The sequence below is a fragment of the Mus pahari genome, chromosome 14, assembly GCF_900095145.1.
Source record: "Mus pahari chromosome 14, PAHARI_EIJ_v1.1, whole genome shotgun sequence".
Classification (NCBI taxonomy): domain Eukaryota; kingdom Metazoa; phylum Chordata; class Mammalia; order Rodentia; family Muridae; genus Mus; species Mus pahari.
The window spans coordinates 74,602,379-74,625,189 of NC_034603.1; the positions used below are offsets into that span (position 1 = coordinate 74,602,379).

The 22,811-nt window shown below is 46.8% G+C and overlaps 1 protein-coding gene across 5 annotated transcripts in view; it reads right to left on the reverse strand.

The window, feature by feature from the left end:
• The window catches only part of Pitpnc1 (phosphatidylinositol transfer protein cytoplasmic 1), a 266,327-nt gene that overhangs the window by 67,794 nt on the left and 175,722 nt on the right, over positions 1-22,811 (reverse strand). For all 5 annotated transcript variants that reach the window (XM_021212531.2, XM_021212530.2, XM_029546167.1 and 2 more), the window contains exon 5: positions 22,210-22,281. In XM_021212531.2, coding sequence (XP_021068190.1) covers positions 22,210-22,281 — 72 coding nt within the window. The remainder of the gene's footprint in view (positions 1-22,209; positions 22,282-22,811) is intronic.

The following is a 22,811-nucleotide window of genomic DNA, read 5'->3' on the forward strand; positions in this document are numbered from 1 at the left end:
AAAAAAAAAAAAAAAAAAAAAAGGCTGTGGCAACCAGTTCTGTCAATTGTTAGCTGTGCAGCCTTGGACAAGGCATATGTGCGCGCGCGCGCGCGCGCGCGTGTGTGTGTGTGTGTGTGTGTGTGTGTGTGTGTGTGTGTGGTATTGAGGGGAGTACTCCACCACCCCTTGCTGAGCCAGGAGTGTGTATGTATATATGCGCACATATATACATATACACATATGTGCACACACATGTCTTAAAAGCAGTGAGAGCACCCACAGCAAGCCCCCCTTACATGTTGCTGTGAATGTTAACTGAGATGATATATAGGGTACTGCAAGTGTCAGGCATCATTCTGTATCTTTGGGACCTACCAAGAGCCCTGCTTCCTTCCATCCTGATACAGGGCAGAAGCCTTGCTCTGCCTGGTACCGCCTGAGTGGCCAATCTGGTTTTAAGAGCCGTCTTCCTGCCCATTCTTTATTATTTTACGGTCCATTACGGTCCTCAGGAATAGCTCACCACAAACACAGACTTCCAATGCTACCCTTACTTACCAACTAACACAATTTAGAGCCCTGACCCAAGATTATGAGCCACTAATGCAATTTCCCCCTTGCTAAGATCTTCATTAACAAAAGGTCGGGAGGGTTCCAGGAGGGAGATGCAAAACCAGAGGAAGCCACGAGCACCCAGTGGGGGGGTCTCTAGCCAGGACAGAGATCTAGTCCAAGGCTGGAAGGCAGTGGCCAGCTGGCAGGTGACAAGTGCCCAAGGACTTGGCTGGACGCTGGAAAATCCATCAGCGGTTCTCGACAAAGCCTCTCAGAAATGGTTGTCTTCCTCCACCTGGGAGATATGCTGAGTGGCTTTGGCTGTGGGTATTTTGAGATGTCCTTTGTCACTTGATCTCGGCTGGCGAGGCACGTGGGGACCGAGAGGTTAGGAAAAATAAATTGCTCGGACATGGGTCTCTAGGAACAGGGCTTCCTACTCGGCTTTGATCCTGCCAAGGAGCTCTCAGGTTTATCCTCAGCTTTATTTTATTTTTAACTTATTTCCTTTGCCTTTGGGTCTCTGGGGCCAGACTTTCTTTCCTACTGTGGCATTCTCACCCAGATCCTCTTTTTTTTTTTTTCCCCTCTCTCTTTCCACCTCTCCACCCCAGGCCATGTATTAGCTGCTGCTTCTGGCTTAGCCTGTTCTGTGTTACTATAATGAAATACCTGCAAGCTAGGAAAGAAAGCTTATGAAGAAATGAGAACGAGCCGTCCTACACAGAAGCCTCTATGGCACACACACACACACACACACACACACACACACACAGAGAGAGAGAGAGAGAGAGAGAGAGAGAAAGAGGGAGAGGGAAAGAGGGAGAGGGAGAGGGAGAGGGAGAGGGAGAGGGATACTTTGACCAGAGGATTTTTGGACTTTGCCTTCTCTGTTTTCTAGTGTGTCTGTGTGTGTACAGGCTTATTGGTTCTGGCTTGTGACTCTCTAGAGGTACCTATGGCCGCTTCAGTCTCTTACTAGCAGCAATTCTACGGAGGCAGGAAGTACAGGAAGTATTACATGGCAAGAGGCAGAGTGTGTGTGTGTGTGTGTGTGTGTGTGTGTTGGGGGGGGTCCTTCTCTTTCATAATACCATTATGTTGTTTTTTGTTTTTTTTTTTTTAAGATTTATTTATTATATGTAAGTACACTGTAGCTGTCTTCAGACACTCCAGAAGAGGGCGCCAGATCTATTTACAGATGGTTGTGAGCTACCATGTGGTTGCTGGGAATTGAACTCAGGACCTTCCGAAGAGCAGTCAGTGCTCTTAACCGCTGAGCCATCTCTCCAGCCCCATATCTTTATGTTTTAATCACAGGGACCCACACTGAAGACTTAGTCTATTCCTAAGGACCCCTCAAAAGTCCACCTCTAAATATCAAAGCTGGATGTCGCCACCCTCTTAATCCCTTGCAGGAGGATCAGATGGCAGCATCTGTGCCCTTGAGGGACTCACACCTCACATATCAACCGCAGCCTTTTCTCACTTTAAAAGTCTGCCCTGATGCCAGGCGTGGTGGCACATGCCTTTAATCCCAGTACTCGGGAGGCAGAGGCAGGCGAATTTCTGAATTTGAGGCCAGCCTGGTCTACAGGGTGAGTTCCAGGACAGCCAGGGCTACACAGAAAAACCCTGTCTCGAAAAACAAACAAACAAAAAAAGTCTGCCCTGAGCCAGATTTAAGATGACCTACCTGTGTCCCTCATCCATGCCTGAAGATGTAGAAAAGCCTAAGACATGGCTGCAAAGCCATTGTTCTGAAGATGAAGTGGACAAGCATTCCCTCGAGGGACACGAAACCTCTGAGAATCCCTAGTGATTGTTACTGAAAAGCAAGAGGCCATGTGATTGCCAGTGTGTTTTCAGGAATTCTTACAGCCTTAGAAAACTTGCAAGGAGGGAAAAAAAAAACCCATTATTAAAAACAACAAACAAACAAACAGAAACAAAACATAACCAAAAAAAAACAAAACAAAAAAACAAACAAACAAAAAAACCCAAGAACAGGTTCTGTAAGATGGGGAAGACAGATCTCCCTTTCCTCACAACGAGGATGTAAACCTTGGACCAGGCTTTTAAAAAACCGAGGAGCAGGGTTGGGGATGTGGTTTAGCCGGGGAGCAGGATGCTTGGTCTTGTCCAGTAGGACTCTCTGCCTCTCTGCCGACACTGATGCTATTATCATCTTTGACATGAACCATCATCCCCTCGGCCGCCTCATTCTTGCCCCTGTATCCTAGAGGAAGTCACTCCCTCCTTTGGGATGGCTGGAGCGCCTTCCCCTCTCTGACTTGAGCCTGCTAGCTCCCTTTGCACTTAACAGAAGGGCCTTTAGGTGGGGCCCTGGCACTGTCTCCCAGGTAAGCCAACGGCCATGACTTTGGACTCTGAGGACTACCAAGTTCTGGGACTACTGCTCAGATTGTCCAACTGCATGGAGAGGCTGTGGTGGAGGGGGCAGGCTAGAGTCTGCAGGGGCTTGATGTTGAAGAAGTTGTAACATTTGAAATCACCAATCCAGAAAACAGTTACAAAGATTCTTTAGGAGAAACAAACAAACAAATAAACGAATCCAACAACCCAAAAGCACATGATAAGAGTCACCCGTCACTGATAGCATGTCATGACGGCCCTCAGCAATCTACCCCCTGCTTTCTTGCCCTCTGTCCCTGCTGATGCTATCTATGGACCACTTTGACCCTTAACCATTGTGAGGCGCTACCCTCTGAGCAGAAGAGCCACCATTCTTATCCAACCCGTTGTGCCTGCTTGCAAGAATCCATCACAATCATGCTTTGGGACTCGGCGCTCCATCAAGGAGGGAGGTGAGGAGGTCACTGGACCCTCACGTGAGATTCCAGACACTTCTCTCAGCAGTGTGTATATGATTCTGCCCTAACTGCATATGGCCTAGGGGACACTAATCTTATATAGTTATGGGGAGCCCTGATCCATCCACACCAGAAAGTGTATCCAGTGGGGCTACTTTGGGGGTCACCCATGCTTTGGGAAACCCCTCACCCACACTCTGATATGAAAGCAGCCAGTACTCCTTGGCTGTGCAGGGGGATTCCTTTGGTCTGTCAGTGGGACCTTACTGAGGACGGCACTGGACCAGCCACTGTTGACGTAGGCCAGCCTTCTCCTCCCTTGACCTTCGCTTTCTCCCACGTCAGCTGACCTTGCTCACGGGCTCCCCTATCTTCCGTGATCTTCCCATCTATCGCTACAACCTCCTCCCCCCTCCTGAGGCCCAGACACTGTTTACTCCCCTTCCAAGTCCAACTTCAAGGTCAATCCCAGGATACCTTTCCTGTCACCTCCCTGAACCCTCCGGTCCCCAAGAGACTCGGGCTGGGCTTGCAGGCTCATTCTGACCTTGGCCTACTCAATTTCCCACACCCTGCAAACAACTCCTCGACTAACTTGAGAACGTTTCCTGTGCTCCTACGCAGAAATGCAGAGCCCAGCTGGGGAAGGGACAGGCCAGCAGGCTGGCGGCACCACCAACCACAGCTGCCCAAATCACCAGGCTGCGGAGACTTCCAAAGGAGCGGTTTCCTCCTCTCAGTCACCAGTTTCTCACCAGTCACCTTTAAGCTTCACCACGCTCCTGAAAACCTCTTTCTTGGCTTCTTCTCTAGATGACTTCTTCCCACATGCCTGAAGCTAGAGGCCACTGTGCACAAGCTAACTGGTTTCCGTCCCCCTTCCCCCCCCCCCCCCCCACCCACCCCCGTATCTGCCCTGCCCTCTGACTTTTTCCTCTCCCTGGAAGAGGAACTATCTCGACGTGTTCTATCATGAAGAACACTCACTATCTGGCTTCCAGAGATGGTTCCTCCAAATTCTGGCCTGTTGGGTCCTTTATCTTTAGTATCTTACCATGAGGGGCTAATGTCAGGGGTTGGGAATGTAGCTCAGTTGTGTCATAGTGTAGCCTAGCATGCATGAAGCCTTGAATCCCTTCCCCAGTGTTGCTAGGGTTGTGGCACTGGAGAGGAAGACGCAGGAGGGCCAGATGTTCAGAAAGTCATCCTAGCCACAAAAGGAGTTTGAGGCCAGCCTGGGTTCACATTTGTTTCTCGTATCCTGGTTGGTTTGTGTGGTATGCATGTATGCATGTATGCATGTATGTATGTATGTATGTATGTGTGTATGCATGTATGTATGTATATATGTAGTCAGGGTTTCATGTAGCCTAGGCTGGCTTCAAACTCTCCATGTAGTTGAGGATGACCTTGAACTTCTGATTCTCTGCCTCTCCCCGCTGAGTACTGGAATAGAGGTGGTGAGCATCTCTGTGTCCAGATGTATGTGTGGTCGTATGGAATGCCTGAGATCAACCCAGAGCTTTTGTGTATGCTGGGCAAGCACTCTACCCACTGAGCAACCTCCCTGTACTACCTCTGCCCCACTTGATTTACCTTTTCACACTTTATTTAATTTCAAGTGTGTGTGTGTATGTGTGTGCACACTCATCACTGTATCTTGATGTGTATGTGGAGGTCAGAGGCCAAACTTCAAGAACAGGTTCCCTCCTTCCATCATTTGGGCCCCAGTGACTGGGCCCAGGTCATGAGGCTTGGTAGCAGGCACCATTTACCTGCTGAACCATCTCATTGGCTCCTAGTTTAGTTTAAGACAAACATCGTACCACCCTTCCTTGACTTCATGCTTTTACAATGAAAAGCCATCGTGATAACATTTCAGTGTCCATATCTGCACTTACATTGAAATTGAAATCTGTGGCATCATGAGGATGAAAGTTTGAGCCTCTATGGTATCTGGAGATGAGACTTTGGGATTAGGGAGAAAAGAGGCAGCTTCACAAATGAGGAAACTTAAGCCATACGGTTCTGCCTCACCAGGAGATGCCCCTGCCTCCTCAGGATGCTGCAGACGGTCCCAGCAGGCACCAGGACCTCACAGTATCATACAACACACCCGGGGACTCCCTAGCCTTAAGAACTGTAAACTAGATTGACCTTTATTCTTTATAAATTGCCCACCCTGTGATCTTCAGTTATAGCATCAGACAATGGAATGAGATACACCATGAAGGCAATATATCATTCCCTTTCAGATGAGCCATCTTTCTTCCTAAGAAGTCTTTAAAGAACTCTGAAAGATATTATTTTTATGATACTCTGTATCTAGCTATGGAGTTATCTTCATGTATCTTTTTAGCAGTTACAGAGCGATTAGATGGTAGCCAGGCTGTTCCAGTCTCAACACCTAGCTGGGTGACCTTGGGCAAGAGATCTGATCTCACTTTTCCAGTTTACTCCAATATTAAATGCTTATCTCCCAGGGCTACCCAAGCACCCAGGAATTAACACAGGAGACACACACAGACTAGCACCTGGATCTTATGTGCTCCATAATGTCAGCCACCATCATTGTCCAAAGGAAACTATAAGCAATTGTGCCTCTTCCATCCTAGAAAATGCATTCAGCTCTTCCTGTTCCGAATATTAATAGTCTCTGAGCATTTTTGTTTGTTCTGCTTTTGAGACATGGTCTCATGTAGCCCAAGCTGGCTTCGAGTTTGTTATGTAGCCCAGGCTAGCACCTTGGACTCCCGAGTGTGGGGGTAACCTGTATAGGCTATCATTTCTCCATTTAATGGAGCCCAGCACTTTGTGTCTGCCATGCACGCTCTACCAAGTGAGCTGCCCAGCCCTCGTTGGGCATGTTTATTAGTCATTGCTGTGTGTATGGGGCAGAGAAGAGGCCCCGGAATGTGAATGTGTTTCTTACCCAGAAGGTAAGCTTGGGAGAGGCGTCTCCCTTCCCTCTGTCCCCTTCCAACCTGATTTGTCCCTTTCCTTTCACAGCCTGCTACTTGGAAATTCCTCTTTGGTTCATTGCAAACTGGCTTCTGCTCCACTATGTCACCTTCCTGTCATAAAGGTTACTCATGACCTTACCACCCCATCCCTCAGGACCCCCTAAACGCTGTGCTCACTGAACGTTGTCAGTGCCCACAGGGTCTGTGACCTTCACACCCCCCCTTTCTTCCTCTACCTTTCAGAGCGGCTCCTTCTCATCCATCTTCTTCATTCCTACAGCTTCAAAAGTAACCCTGTGACTTCTGAGGGCTTGCCCTCTGTCCCTCTGTCGCTCAGCCTCAGACTTATGGATCCAATTTCCTACTGGTTCCTAGTGCCATTCGCTGTGTGAGCACTTCAGCCTGAACTCACCACCTCTCCTGCCTTCGTGTGTTTAGGCAGCTGTAGCAAATTCCCTGAAATGGGGTGATTTGTACATAATGTGGGGGGTGGTATATCTCTCACAATCCTAGCGGCTGGGAAGCCCCGGTTAAGACTGATTTACACACAATGACATCCTCTGCTGTGGTCTCCCTTGGTGGAAGGGGTAAGGAATTCCTGAGGTTTTTAACAAATGCAGGGACCCTTCTCAGTTTCATTCTTAAGACCTGATCATGTCTAGTGCCTTGGAGGGCTCAGGTAGGATTTCAACCAGAATTCTGAGAGGGTAGGGACACAGACGTTCCAACCACAGTCTCTTAAGCCATTAAGAAAATTCCTTATTGGGTGCTATTGCTACTCAACTGTGGGGAAAAAAACCAATTAACTCTAAAGGATTGACCCTGAGGCCAGTGCTCTCCTTAGCTCTACAAATCCAAAGATGGACCAACCATGTCTTTGCTCTGAGGGGCTAGGAGTAGGCCAGACTCCCTGGGACACAGGGAGAAAGGTCATACTAATAGAGGACTAAGTAAGAAAGGCTGGTAATAGAGATGGGGACCTTCTAAGGTGGTCAGCTTCTTCCTCGCCCTCCTGATCTGAGACAAAGGCCCCCTGGGCTCCCTCTCCCATCAGCCGGCCACCTGCGGGTGGACTGGCCCAAGGAGTTCAAGGCCAGATCAGGATATGTTTATACAACAGTTGTGAGCCAGTCAGTCACCCTACCTTTCTTCAAGTGGACCAAACCAAGGATAAGGGACAGGAGACATGCAGGCAAGGTGGGGCTGAGAGGACCCCCGAGGGCCTGCTGGCCAGTCTAGCAAATCATGGAGCGCCAGGTTCAATGAGAAGCCTTCAGAGTCTTTGAACCCTGCCAGCCCTTGAGAAAAGACTGGATTTTGGCATTTGAGTCCCACCTCTGGTTCTCGGAGGGTCTCTTTCTCTGTGTGCCTGCTGTGTTCTCCCAGTAAAAGCTTTTCTTCAACTGGTCGTTCTGTTTGCTCCCTTTTGCAGCATTTGAGATTTCTCCACTGCTGTGTAGAAGACGTTTCCTGCCTTTTAATTCCTTAACCAGCAGAGACAAAGAAACCTGATCAAGACCCCTAGGTGGTAAAAGATTGACAGACACGGCTTCATTTTAATATTGATTGCCTGTGTGCTTATTCGGGGTGTGCACATGCACATACAGAGGCCAAAGAACAACCCTGGGCATCCTTCAGGGGACGTCTAGCCTTTCCTCTTTTTGAGACAGGTCTCACTCTGCAGTCCTGGCTGGCCTGGAACTTTTATGTAGATCGGACTGACCTGGAATTCACAAAGATCTACCTGTCTTAGCCTGCTGTGAACCACTATGTGGGTGCTGAACACTGAACTCTGGTTCTTGGCAAGCGCAGCAAATGCCCTTAAATGGTGGTCCATCTCTCCAGCCCAGATTCTAAACATTCAATACCATTCAAAAGATGATCCATGGCAATAATCAAAGTCAAAGGGGGCGAGTCTTTAAAGTGTAAACACTCACTGGGTCTCCAGTGAATGAAGCACCCAAGGGAAATGTCTTTAACCCTTGTCGGTTTAGAATAACAGGTATAAAAACCACAAGTAAGTCAGGGTCTGCAGACAGAGGTCTGAATGCATCTCTGAAGGCAGCTATGGAAGGAAGGCCCTGAGACCTGGTGGGATCCTTCAAGTCCGTTAGCCTGCACGGTAACAGGAACACCCTTTAGAAGCCTCTGAATACTTCACCTAAAAAAAAAGATGTCTTGACTTTGCCCAGTCACTGATTGTGGGTAAAGGGCCTGGCTTGGGACAGCATAGAGCAAAAGGAAGGAGGTCCTACCATTCTGAGGTGCAAAGGCTTTTATGCTACAATGCCTTATTTTACAAGAAATTTTACTTATTGTGTGTGTGTTTGCCCCTCAATACTCCATGGTATAAACTTACAAAAGTGAGAAACTGAAGCTACAGTTTTTAAGGCAGTTGTGGAAACAAATGTGATCGTGCGCGCGCATGCGCACACGCGCACGTGTGCACACACACACACACACACACACACACATCTCTACAAAATCCACAATCATGGGCTGGTGAGATGGTTTATCTGTAAAAGCATTTGCTACCAAGCCTGATGATTTGAGTTTGATTCCAGGGCCCACATGGTGGAGACAACCGATGCCTGCAGGTTGCCCTTTGACTTCCACTCCTAAGCCATGACATGATGTACACACACAGACAAATTCGTTTAAAAATCTGCACATAGGAATCATTGATCAGCTTCTTACCATTAGCAGACGAGGGAAGTGTTTCTTCTGAACAGTGATCACAGACCTGAGGCAAAGGACGAAGTGTGCACGCATGAGTGCTTAGCACAACGTCGACAGCCTCTAGATCCCATGGTTCCTTTCTTATTTGGTTCTTTGAGACAGGGTCTTAGGTAGCTCAGGCTCACTTCAAACTGCTGAATAGCTATGGCTAGCCTTCAACTTCCCCCTTCCCTCCCCCTCCCTCTTCTTAGGTTTTTTTTTTTTTTTTTTTTTTTNNTTTTTCGTGACAGGGTTTCTCTGTGTAGCCCTGGCTGTCCTGGAACTCACTCTGCAGACCAGGCTGGCCTCGAACTCAGAAATCCGCCTGCCTCTGCCTCCCGAGTGCTGGGATTAAAGGCGTGCGCCACCATGCCCGCCGGCCTTGAACTTCTGATCCTCTTGTCTCCCTTACCTCCCCAGAGCTGAGGTTACAGTTATGTGATACAATGTCTGACTTGTGATTCTCTTAAATTAAAAAACAACTGTTTATCTATTGTTGTTGTTGTTGATGCTGCTGTGTTGGTAGGCAGGTTTGCACATGCCACAGTGTGGCTGTGACCTCTGAGGACCATTGTTTTGAGTCAGTTCTCTCATTTCTGGGGGTCAAACCCAGGCCATCAGGCTTGAGTTCCTTGTGAGCGAGTGTCTTTGCAGGCTGAGCCATCTCGCCTGCCCAGTTCCTTTCTATAAAGGGCAATTTGCTCTGCTAGGGATTGAGTAGGGAACACCAACACTTGCTGAGCACATGTTCCACCTCAGAGAAACGCCCCCAGCCACGGCGAGATTGTTTGCTATGATAGAAAGCCCCCAACAAAAGCATGCCATGTGTGCAACTGGTATCTGGTCTATTCCAAGAGACCCAGATGGTTCTGAGTAAATTTAGCTGTGTGCCGCAAGCAGGGTTCCCCTATAGATCAAAATAATGTTACTAGAAAAAAAAAATATAGCTCCCTGCAATCCTTCACTCCTAAGGAAGGTTCTCTGTATTGCTTCTATTGCACTTCATTAATTCACTTGATCTGCCTTGCAACTAAGGGGAAGTTGACTTAGCAAGAAACCCAGGACAGATCTTTGGACTTCAGTATAAATGATAACAAAATCCTTCAGCACCAAGTGCCATTTACTTGGTTTTTGTCCCCAAGTGTCTATTCTGTGATGGTACTAACTTATGTATTTATTTTATATAATTTTACAATATTAATTGCATAATTTATTTACTTTTTTTTATTTTTTATTTTGCCCTAAGACAGTGTGTTGCCCCATACCCCAGGCTGGCCTCTAACTTCTGACCCTCCATGATGCTTCAGCATCCTGACTGCCAAGATGTCGGGCGTGCAGCCTCACATCCAGTCCATCAGAGCATTTAGCTGATGCTTTCCAACACATATTTATTAATAGCTTGGCCAGCATAATTAAGATAATTAAAATAACTCCACAGAATGGTCTGTATATTCCAAAGGCATTTTTGACCCTCGAGCTGAGGGGCTGGGAAGAGGATGGAACCATTTTTAGAGGCGACGCCGTGAACTTTATATTTAGTCAGCTAACTATGAAGGCCGAGGGATTAGAAATAGGTCTTTAGGGCTAGTGAGAAGGCTTGGTGGGCAAAAGAGCTTGCTGCTAAAGAGAAGACGGAGTTCCACAGCTGTCCATTGATCGCTATCAGCACGGCACACACAAGCGTATAAATAAATATACACGTGTAGGAAATAAACAAGAAGAAAAAGAATATTAAAAAGCAACTAATTGATGCACTTGCCAAGGTCACTCAACATCCTCTCAGAGAGTAGGTAGGTGGGATGAACTTGTGTGGAACCCAAGACAGCACCGCTGGACCAGAGAGAAGGAAGGTGCTGTCATAATTACAAGATGCTATCGACATTAACATTTTATCCCAGGGCTGCTAAAACTTGAAAAACAGTGACATAGAACTGATGACACATCAAAGCTTCATTATAGACCTGGTATGTGCACTGAAGTCCACACTGAGCACACTGCATGGTTAGCTTGTTCTACAGCTGTAAGATATTCAGGACTCAGAACCATCCAGCCAAGTGACAAGGACATGAAAGAAATGAAGAACAGGTCTAAGCCAGCTGCTAAGTGTCCCGTCTTGGACGGAAGTCCTACAGATCCAATTCCAGACCCTGTGCCCTTCATCCCTTCACTCTCCTGCCTCTATACTGTTGGGCACTGGCTTGATTGACAGAGGGATGAGGGGGTGGGGCCAAACAGGGTCCTTTCAAGGTGCGCAAGACCCAAAGAAGAACTGAATATAAGGCCATAATGCCTTTCTTCTTGGCAAGAAGTCACATTACAGAGGGTCTGATACTTGGACCAATGACCTCACACCATCCTCCTGCTTGGTGAAGTGAAGTCAAGAGAAAGGTCTCACCAGGCGTGGTGGTGCACGCCTGTAATCCCAGCATTTAGGAGGCAGAGGCAGGTGGATTTCTGAGTTCGAGGCCAGCCTGGTCTACAGAGTGAGTTCCAGGACAGCCAGGGCTGCACAGAGAGACCCAAAAACCAAAAAGAGAGAGGGGGATGTCTCTCAGGATGCCCCAGCACGGTGAGGAGAATGAGGGGCTGCAGGCTTTAGAAACGACCCAGGTCACTTTCACAGAGCTGCAAGCAAGACCCTAACTCTCCAGCCGTTTCCCATGACTGAAGTCAAAGGGCAGACCCACCACTGACTGGGACTGAGTCATCGCACTGGATCCTCTCCTGAGTCCTCTGACCTGAGCCGCGTCTCCTCGTTTGTCATCTGGGATGCTCTGTCTGATACGCTCTCATGGATTCTTCACTGCAGAGCCCTGGTCTATCCCTGTTTGGCCCAAGGCTAGGCAATGATTTCGCCAAACTTGGGACATGACTCTGGTTAGTGGGGCTGGCCAGCTGCTAGCTTTTGGCAGACTCCTAAAGTGTCCTCGTCCAAAATGCTCCAAGACCCAAAGGTTGCTGGCTACCATCTGTCACGATCAATCCTTTCACAGAAGGACCAAAAACGGCTCCATAAACATAAACAGAAAGATCTAGGTAAATAACAAGAAAGGCAAGCTTTGTTTTTATTAAAGTGAGGAACAGTGGTTTCCCACAGCAATTAGGTCTCTTGTGAGGGGAAAAAAATAGACAAATATTTGGAAAACAATTGCAAATCTAGTGGATGGGGGTAAGAATGGATTCTAGAAGGCTGGAGGGCAGGCATGTCACATCTCATGGAATAAGACTTGAACGGGTACCTTTTCCAAAATTCAAAAAGTAAGTCTGTGATGGCACTTCACAACTGTAGTCCTACTTCTTGGGGGACAAAGGGAGGAGAAACATGAATTCAAATCCAGCCTGGGCTATGCAGTGAGTTTGAGGCCAACCTGGGCTATTTAAGGAAACCCCCACATATAAGATCCAGCTGAGAGTCCCTTCTGCTCCTATTCCAGGCTGACCACCACAGTAAAACTGCTGTCTGTATATTTTAAAAATAAAATTGGTTATATAATATGTAAATAATCCATAAGCAAACCATTCCTAAGTTACTTTAAAATTTTGAATTAGGTTATTTATCATGTGCCTATGAGCATGAGGCATGTACGCAGTGTACCCGTGATGCATGTACGCAGTGTACCCGTGAAGGTCAGAGGAAAACTGATGGGGGTCAGGTCTTTCCTTCTACCCTGTAAGCTCCAAGGATCAAACCTGATGTATTATGTAACAGCCAGCTCTACTTTCTCTGTGTCACGAAGAGAAAGATGAAAATTCCCATTTTTGTTCTTTGATCAAAATTTGTCCTATTTTTTGGACTCCCCCCCCCCCATTTTGATTTTATAATCAATTTAGGACAAGCACGGCCTATTCCTTCAGTATGATCTACTACATGCTGGGTGTCTAGACTATAAAAGCTGGGAGTGGGGGTGCACTCCTGTCACCCCAGCACTTGGGAGGCTGAGGTAGAAGGACTGCTACAGGTTTGCGGCCAGCTGGTCTACAAAGTGAGTCCCTGGTTCAAAAACCCAATAGTTCCAGACTCTTGTAGCTGCCACTTCTGGTGCATGTGTCTGTTTATCTCACCCTGATTGAATGTAGGATAAACATAACCCAGGAAAGGCTCACCTGTAAGTGAGGGTGTAGCCCTTCAGTGGGTCACAATGGAAGGCATATCATGTCTTTTTATATTGTCATATGTATATGTTCCCATATTGTGTGATGTGAACTCTGCACCTGGTGGGACTGGTGAGGTGACGGTGGAATCAAGGTGGAACCCCTTGAACAAAACTGAAAGGGCAGGATGTCTGCTCTGTGGTGCTCTGTTTTAGCACCGGCTGTTAGCTCCTCACTGCTGGGGTAGTGACAACATTGTAACACTGTCATCCAGACCCCGAGTGCCCCTCCTACTTGGCAGTTTCTCAACTATGCCTCACCTTTCTCTCTTAGCCTATGTGGCTTGGGGCCAGTCTGGTTACTTGTTTTTGTAAAACTGGTAGCAGCCAGCAGAGGCAGGCCTTTTCCGATCTATCACAACATGGTTGAAAGAGGCCAAAGGAAAAACAAGTGCTAATTGAAGCTGCATGTATTAGTAAGGATGAGTTATAATTCTGGTTGGCATTGTGACAGTACCTCTGCTTAGGAGGGCTGACCTTTACCCTGGACAGACCTTTGTTAGGCTCATGTCTGTTTGCTCGTTTACTTGTTTGAGATAGGGCGTCATTCTGTAGTCTGGGTTGGCTGAGAACCATGTAGCCATTATATGGCTGTAAACTTACGGCAAGCCGGTTGCGGCAGACTCCTACTTGCTGGGGTGATAGGTGTGAATGACCATTCTCCGTTTGTTGTTATTGCTGTTATTTTAAATATCCATCTCTGAAGGGGTTAGAGAGTTGGCCCAGGAGTTCAGAGCACAGGGTGATCTTGTGGAGGACCTAGATTTAGTTTCCAGCACCTACTTGTTGGTTTACACCCACAAAAAATTCCAGAGGAATCGTATGCCCTCTTCTGGTCTTCATGGGTACTGCATGCATATGGAACACATACATACATGCCAGCCATACATTCATACACATAGAAAAAAGAAATAGAAAAACATCTTTAAAAAAAAAATCTAGTTTCAAGACCACAAACTGTATTATAAATAAGAAATCAAATAAGACTCGTGTTTCTATTGTGCACAAAACGATACTTTTGGACAGAGACTGAGGGACATCATCAAATTTCCACTTCACAGACCCACGTGGATAAAAAAATTCTTCCAAACTAAAAAGGAAGGCATTTCATGCAGTCTTATGTATTTGTTTTGATATGTACTGACTCATTAGAGAAATTTTTGGATTTTGTAGGTGATTGGCTACAAAAACAAACAAACAAGCAAAAACAAAACAAAACAAAACAAAAAAACCCAACTAAGGTTAAAGGGCTGGAGAGATGGCTCAGAGGTTAAGAGCACTGACTGCTCTTCCAACCAAAAGTCCTGAGTTCAATTCCCAGCATCCTCATGGTGGCTCACAACCATCTGTAATGGGATCTGATGCCTTCTTCTGGTATGTCTGAAGACAGTGACAGTATGCAGCATATAGCTACAGTATACATAAGATAAATAATTCTTTTTTTTTTTAAATCTAAGGTTAAAAAGGGAACTCTAAAAGTTGAAGACATTAGAGATCATGTCTAAAAATAAAGTAGCTGCTTTTTCATCTCCTCTAATCCTTAGTTAGAACTCACTGAAGGAGCAGACCATCTTCGGGGACCAGGAATCTGGGTACTGTAGATCCCGCTGGCATTCCTGCTTCACAAATTAATTTCAGCACACTTTACAACGTGTTAATAAATTACCGTGTGTTGCCCTCTGGATGTTGCAAATAGCAATAATGAAATAAACTTTGCAATCACCAGTGTGAGATTCAGTTCTGGATAAACCCAGCTGTCCTGAAACAACAAGTTCTCTGTCTTCCAGCTGGTTACCTCCAGGGTCGCTAATTGGGCGGAGGCTGAAAGGCGTCCTGGCCTCGCCTCCAAGGCAGTGCCAGCTGAGGTCAGTCAAAGCATCAAGCTGTTTATGTCATTCACCTAAAGGTGTCCTTCCCACCCCTGCACTGAAATTTGATTTCTCCAATAAGGTCTGTAGTTAACTAAATGAGATGGTGCGATTCCCTGAGACCAAGAATGACCTCAGTGATTGAAAGGGAATCTTAAGTGGTTGGGGAGGTGGGTCAGTGGTTAGAGCTTTGACTGCTCTTCCAGAGGGCCTGGGTTTGATGTCTAGCATCCTCACAGGAGCTAAAAAAAATTGGCGCTGACTCCAGTCTCAGGGGCTGCGTACACACAGCGCACAGACATACACACAGGCACTGTGTACACACAGTGCACAGACATACCTGTAGTGAAAACAATGATACATGTAAAGACAAAAACTGAATAAAAATTAAAAAGGAAGTGAGTCTTAAGCCATGCCCGGTGGTGTAGGAGTGGAATCCCAGCTAATGAAGTAAGTTGGCTGAGACAGGAGGATTGGCAGTTCAAATTCAAGTTCTGTGGACAGTCGCTTCATGAAGCATCTGACTGCCAACCTGCTGGTTCCTCTTGTACGCCTCAGGGGATCCTCAGACATCCTTCCACTCTCCCCTCAGGATCTGTCTCTCCAACGTTCCCCCAGAAGAACCGTGACACCATCCCTGACCCAGGTCAAAGGTTAAAGCAAGAAACCCAAGGTCATCCTCATTCCCCTCTTTCTCACACACCATATCAATTCCAACAGAAAGTAAGTGTTTTGAAGACCATATCCATCTCTCCTGGTTTCCTACCTGGCCACCTGGCCAGCCTAGGCCACCATCTTGGCTTGGATTATAGCAAAGCAAAAAACCAATAATGAACAACAAAAATTCCCAAACTGTTGATCAACAGTGCTTGCTGGACAATCTGGACCAAATCAATGTTTCATCAGGAGAACACCATTGACCCACTGTGTGTTGAGAGTGGCGCCCAACATGTGCACATCACCTTCTGCTGTGTGAGGTGTTTTCCTGAAAACTCATCTCCAGGAATCCTCCACTTGCCAGCAATTTTGATATCATAATCCTTGATCAGGAAACCCAGTCTCTGATGGGCCAAGGGATCTACCTATGGTCCAAGACAGGATGTGAGCAGTGGATTGATCTGCCCGTCTCATAAGGAATAACTCTGCTTTCTTTCATTACAATATAGACTAAACACTCTACACTGCAAATATTTCTTCAGGGACAGCTCTGTGAGAGAGCTTAATTTCGTGGAAAAGAACGACATGCCCTCTCCTTCTTACCTCCGGGAGGAATCAAGTCCTTGGTGACACATATGGTTGCTAAAATAGAAACAAGCAGAAGCCTAGAAAGAAGACACTCCCCGAGTCCCGAGTGTGAAAGTGTACCTGTGTCTCTGTGTGCATACATGCGTATGGGCTAATGTCCAGATCAACTTGGAACACCCTTCCAACTTAGTCCTTACAGCAGGGTCCCTTAGAATCCAGAGTTCTTTGATGTGGTTAGTTTTTACTAGATGTGGGTAGTCCAGTTAGCTTAGCTTGCTTGCCTGAGGCTCCATAGCCACCTTCTGAGGTGGCGATTACAGGCAGGCTGTTATACCCACCTGGCATTTAGCTGTGTTTTGGGGGATGAAAACTGTCTTAGGGTTTGTATTTCTGCACACACAAAGCATCATGGCCAAGAAGCAAGTTGGGGAGGAAAGGGTTTATCCAGCTTACACTTCTACATTGCTGCTCATCACCAAAGGAAGTCAGGACATGATCTCATACAGGGCAGGAACTTGGAGAAAGGAGCTGATGCAGAGGCCATGGAGAGATGTTACTTACTGGCTTGCTTCCCCTGGCTTGCTCAGCTTGCTTTCTTATAGAACCCAGGACAACCAGCCCAGGGATGGCACCACCCACAATGGGCCCTCCTTCCTTGATCACTAATTGAGAACGTGCCTTACAGCTGGATCTCATGGGGGCATTTCCTCGAGGGAGGCTCCTTTCTCTGTGACAACTCCAGCTTGTGTCAGGTTGACACACAAAACCAACCAGCACACAAACCTTGGTCCTTAGGCTTACAGGACTCTACCTCTGCCGAGACCACAAAGACCCTTTGGAGACTCTTCCACTTTCTTGAGTATGCAGAACCGAAGCCATTTGGACAGCCTGGCTTACTGACTATACACTTAATAGCTGGTGCTGAGATTTTTATTTTTATTTTATTTTATTTTATTTTGCCTCTTACATCTACTTAGGGTTAACAATCCAAACCCCTAGGTGGCACCTATGACCAATGAAATCATGGTTCCTTGGGCAGGGACAGCAGCATAGGATTGCTGAGTTTTGTGCGGGATTTCAACATGAAGCCATGATGAAGACCACTGCTAGGCTGTCATGCTGGGTGACAGTGGCATGTCCTATATATATCCCACCAAGAGAAGAGATGAGGCTCAGCCATGGGGTAAGCCCATTTGGAGAAGTCAGCTTTCTGAAGGGCTCCGTAATTCTCTGTGTTAGCGAGTGTTTGAACAATCTATACCTGCCACCAAAGGATTTGGGACTAAGTAGTTAAAACTTCTCAGGAGAGGGCTGGTGAGATGGCCCAGCAAGAAAAGGTCACTTGCTGCTGAGCATGATGTCTAATCCCTGGAACCCACATGATGGAGAGAGGCGACTCCTACTAGGTGTCCTCTGACTCCACATGGCACATGCATGCTCTTACACACACACACACACACACACACACACACACACACACACACACACACAAAAAAAAAAAAAAAAAAAAAAAAAACAACTTCTCAGTTGATCTCGGTTTGATGACACACACCTGTGGCCCCAGGAGCTGAGAGGCCAGCCTGGGTGTATATGAAGTCCAAGGCTAACCTGGATCAAACAAACAAACAAACAAACAAGCTAGCTAGGTTAGGTGAGCCCAGCGTGCAGCCAGGGCTGAGAACGGCTACTTTGCATGGTGCCTGCTTTGTTTGGAAGAGGAAGCGATGGTGGCTAGACTGCCCCCATTAACCTGTTGGCACACTGCAGCAGGTGTCACAGGAATGTTCTCCCCTGCAGCCGGACCAGGCAGTGCTAGGCACTGACTGCAATCCAGATTTATGGTCTTGGACAAACAGAACCTTGCCTTGGCTCGGCCTCATCTCCCGAGCTCTAATTAAGGCCTAAAAAACTCCCATCAGTTTGTGCATGAAGTAAATGCATCTTGATTTAAGACAACTTCCCCACTGTGTCTGGTCTGATGGAACCACAGCTTGCAGGTTTACACAAACACTTCCTAGTCTCTTCTTTAATGAGAAGATATTGTTGTCTAGTCGTCCTGACAAGGTTTTTACTAGATTTTTGGATCACATTTATGACTGAAATGATAATGGGTAATAAGATAGTAGCATGCACTCCATTCAGCGGCTAATCAGTGTGATTATCGCCAGAGTCTTTCAAGGTAATTATTGCTTCTTATCATCGTCCATTTCATTAAAATTCTGGCAGGTACTGGTGGAAACGGTGCAGGCAGACTCATGAGGGTGGAAGTTGAATGGTAAGACCATAGACATACAAAAGGCACAGGTGAACTGAGTTTATTAAATACATAGTGAGTGAAATACAACGCACTGCTTCCTACACTCCATCTTCTTTTTACTCCATGGGCAGAACAAGGATGTGCCTGATTAAGGCATGGGCTTTCTCAGGGCTTTGGATTTGAACCCGTGGCTAGACGACTTACCTTGTCGTCATTTATTCTTAGATAAGTATGCACTTGGGATTTGGGGGCACGAGTGAGCCTCCCTTTTCTCCCTCCTGGGATCAACATTAAACTGCTGCTGACTGCAGTTTAGAGAAAGGTGCACAGGCATAGAGATGTAATCAAGAGGAGCCAGGGCTCTCTGCTTCAGTGGCCCCAGGAGAAACACATGTAGAACTAAGAGCAGAGTCAGGCAAAGGCCAGGGTGGGAAGTCAATCCTACCTTACGTAGGGGCTTGTCAATCTGTCAGGATCTGTCGTCTATACAAGGAGAGCGGGTTTGAATTTACTCATATGAAATGAAGCTCAGAGAAAAAGAGAATGAGAGGGAAAAAAGGTGTTTTTCTTTTCTCAAGATATGGTTTCTCTGTGTAGCCCTGGCTGTCCCAGAATCCACTCTATAGACCAGGCTGGCCTCGGACTCAGAGATCCACCCACCTCTGCCTCTCAAGTGCTGGGATTAAATGCATGTGACACCACTGCCTGGCTGGAAAGACCATTAAAGAATTATTTTCATTATTATTTTATATTTTGCCTACATGTATTTCTGTATCCCATGGCATGGATGGTGCCCTGGAGGGACATTAGATGGTGGGCATCAGATCCCCTGGATCTGGAGTCATAACCAGCTGTGAGTCACTGAATATGGGCACTAGAAAATGAACTCGGGTCCTCTGCACAAGGAACATCCCTCTTAATGTCTCCCCTCACCCCCAAACCCACATTTGCTCCAACTGTGCCAGCAAGAGCAGTTCTGGAATCTGAGTTTTACTATGCTTTTTCTGATTGCCCATAGCCACGCCCAAAGGGTCAAGCTCATGTCAATCTCCAGCGCGAAGCCAGAAGAGCATCGAAGAGAAGGCAGCGTAGCCAACCGTACGTGAGAGCCGGGGAGAAGATGGCTCAGTTAAGTACATGCATGAGGACCTGAGTCTGGATCCCTGGCACCCCACAAGAAGAGCTGGACATGCTACCTGCCACGTGCCTGACATCTTGGAGCTAGAGAAGCAGAGGCAGGCTGACGCCTGAGCCTGCCGAGCAGAATATGTCAATTCCATTTTCAGTGAGAGATGTGCTCTCAAAAAATAAGGTGGAGAATGACTGGGAATTACATACAATGTTGACCTACAGCTTCTAGACACAGAAAGATAGACACATACACGCACAGACACATACACAAACAGATATGCACACACACATAAAATCAAGTTGGGAAGGGTATGCCATGCCTGGTTAAAAACAGCATACTGTATGATTTAATTTGGGAGGACCTGGTTAGGAAACGAATCACTAATAGCCTGTAACGGGAGTCAGAGGGATATGGGTATTCAGCTCGGAATCAAGGGGTCACTCTTGGCTTTCCTTTTAATTTGGACCTTTTCTCAGTGCGTATTTTAAGTTTTAAAAACTGGACATTAACTCTCCAATCAGAAAAGGTCACCATTTGCCAAGATTTAGCGTGCATCCTTTGTGACGTAGCCATCGTGGCTTTGATAAAGCTGGTCCACAAAGTGCACTGAACTCAGGCTGTGAATAGGGACCGTCCTCTCCATTGCCTTTGTGAAACCACCTTGAGGTGATGCTCACGATGGAGTTCCTGAACCTGGTGAGAGGAGACTACCCCAGCTAGGGATATTTATTCTCTCTGGAAAGTTCCACAAATTCTGGAGCAGGCATAGCTGGATACCAATAAAACTTTATTTATAAAGAAAGTAGTTTAAAAAAAAAAAAAGAAAGTAGTTTGGGTAAGGGAAGACGGCTTAGTGGCTAAAACACTTAAAAAAAATACCTGTGGGCTGGAGAGATGGCACAGCAGCTAAGAGCACTGACTGCTCTTCCANAGGTCCTGAGTTCAAATCCCAGCAACCACATGGTGGCTTATGAACATCTGTAAATCTGATGCCCGCTTCTGGTGTGTCTGAAGACAGCTTCAGTGTACTCATATACATAAAATAAATAAATCTTAAAAAAAAAATACCTGTGAGAACTGGAGTTTGGATCTCCAAAACTCACATAAATGCTTAGTAGATGTAGCAGCCTGCCTGTAAAGCTACTCCTTAGAAGACACAAGATTCCCAGAACAAGGAGCTGGTCAGGCTAGCCATATCAGGTAGCTCCAGGTTCAACTGAGAGATGCTGCCTCAAAGAATAAGGTGGAAAGCAATCAGGGAAAATGACTGACATCCACCTCAGGCCTCCATATACACATAGTGTCTCTCTCTGTCTCTGTCTGTCTGTCTGTCTGTCTCTCTCTCTCTCTCTCTCTCTCTCTCTCACACACACACACACACACACACACACATACCAACACTCATGTACTTGGGCACCATTCATAAATAAGCAGACACACATGCAGGCACACCATCACATGTACCTATGAACAAGAGATCAGGAGACCAGACCAAACCAAACCAGAACAAAGCAGTTTGCCATCACCCGAAGAGCTAATATTCAAGAAGCAGACGTAACTAGGCATCAGACAGGTCATCCCTGTCCACAGTATTATTTATAGAAAGCATCCCTCCGACTGCTCCTGTAACCAGCCGCAACTCCTCACACACTGGGAGGTCTTCTAGTGTGTCATGGTTTTGGCTATGAGAAATGATGATCTCGGTCCCCTAGGTAAACAGGCGGCATCCGAAAGCTGGGAAATAAGCCTAGTTTTTTCCTTTGCTCTGAGACCCTCCAGGCTAGCCTCAAACTTGAGATCTTCTTCCCTGGTGCCTCCCCCGACCCCGACCCACATCCAGTGCTAGGATTACAGGTATGTATCATCGCATCCACCATTCTTGTCTCCAAGTGATTCATGTGGTAATATAAACAGAAGGTGTTTAATACCCCCTTGCTGAATAATGAATGAATGAAAAATGAATGAATTGAATCTGTGAATGTCTTCTTTCGGCGAACTTTAATAAAACTCAGTTTTGAGTGTCACCTCTTGGGGGACCGCTGAAACTCCATCCAGGCAAAATCCCTCTTAAATTAGCTATCTTGTATTCTCAGCACTAAGGAGATGACCTAATCTGAGGTGGCTTAGGGAGAGGCATGGCCCCAGATCACACAGAAGGTGCCCAGCAGCTCTGACATCTGCCAGTCACTCCTTACAGTCTAGCCAGTCACAAGGTAGCATAGTGCCTGCCCCACAAATACAGCCATGCCCTGTAAGGAATTTGATCCTGCTCAGGGCAGGAAGTTTTAAGATGTTTCTGGGTCCCCGCTCCACTCATTACAATCACTTCCATTGCAGAAAGGGGAAAAGACAGGCACATTAGAAGACAGCAAAGCCATACTATACGATATCCCATGCCTGGTCCCAGCAGGCCAGGGCCTCTCTGAGGTCTCAGGCACAGACCAGGGCCGGGAGACCAAGACTGCGGTGAGGCACGGATAGAGAGGCTCTGAGCGGCTACTCACACTGTCGTTGCTTCCCTTGTTGTCTTCATACTTGGTTTCTATGTGGATGGAGAATTTCGGCAGGAAGGAACACTGTGGAGAAAAAAACAGACTTTGATCAGCACCGTAGTTGCCTTCTGTCTTTAGTGTGGCACGGGCTGCTTGGCTGACCATTCGGTTGGGAGCACAGGCCTACAACAGACACAGTAAGTCACACATTAATAACCACATCCTGTAGGAGAAGCCACCACCACAAAAACCCCTTCTTCTAAGAGTCAGACTAGAGGCAGTAAGCTGTGTTGGAAGGGGTGTGGCCCAGGACAGTTCCAAAGGGAATATGTGCTAGAAATCCTGACACAGGTGTGGCTATGTAGACACCTGTCGCAGTGGCCAACTCCAGGACAGGGGAGCCCACCTGCTCACTAGGGACCTGACCTTAACCCATGTGTTAAGGTGCATATAAGATTAGGATGTGTGTGTGTGTGTGTGTGTGTGTGTGTCACAGTACAACCTTGAGAACAGAGATTATTGGTCAGATAGGTGTGCATGTGTCACATATGTGTACATACATGTGTGTGTTGACATGCATGTAAGCATGCTGATGGCCTCTGATGGGTGTTTTT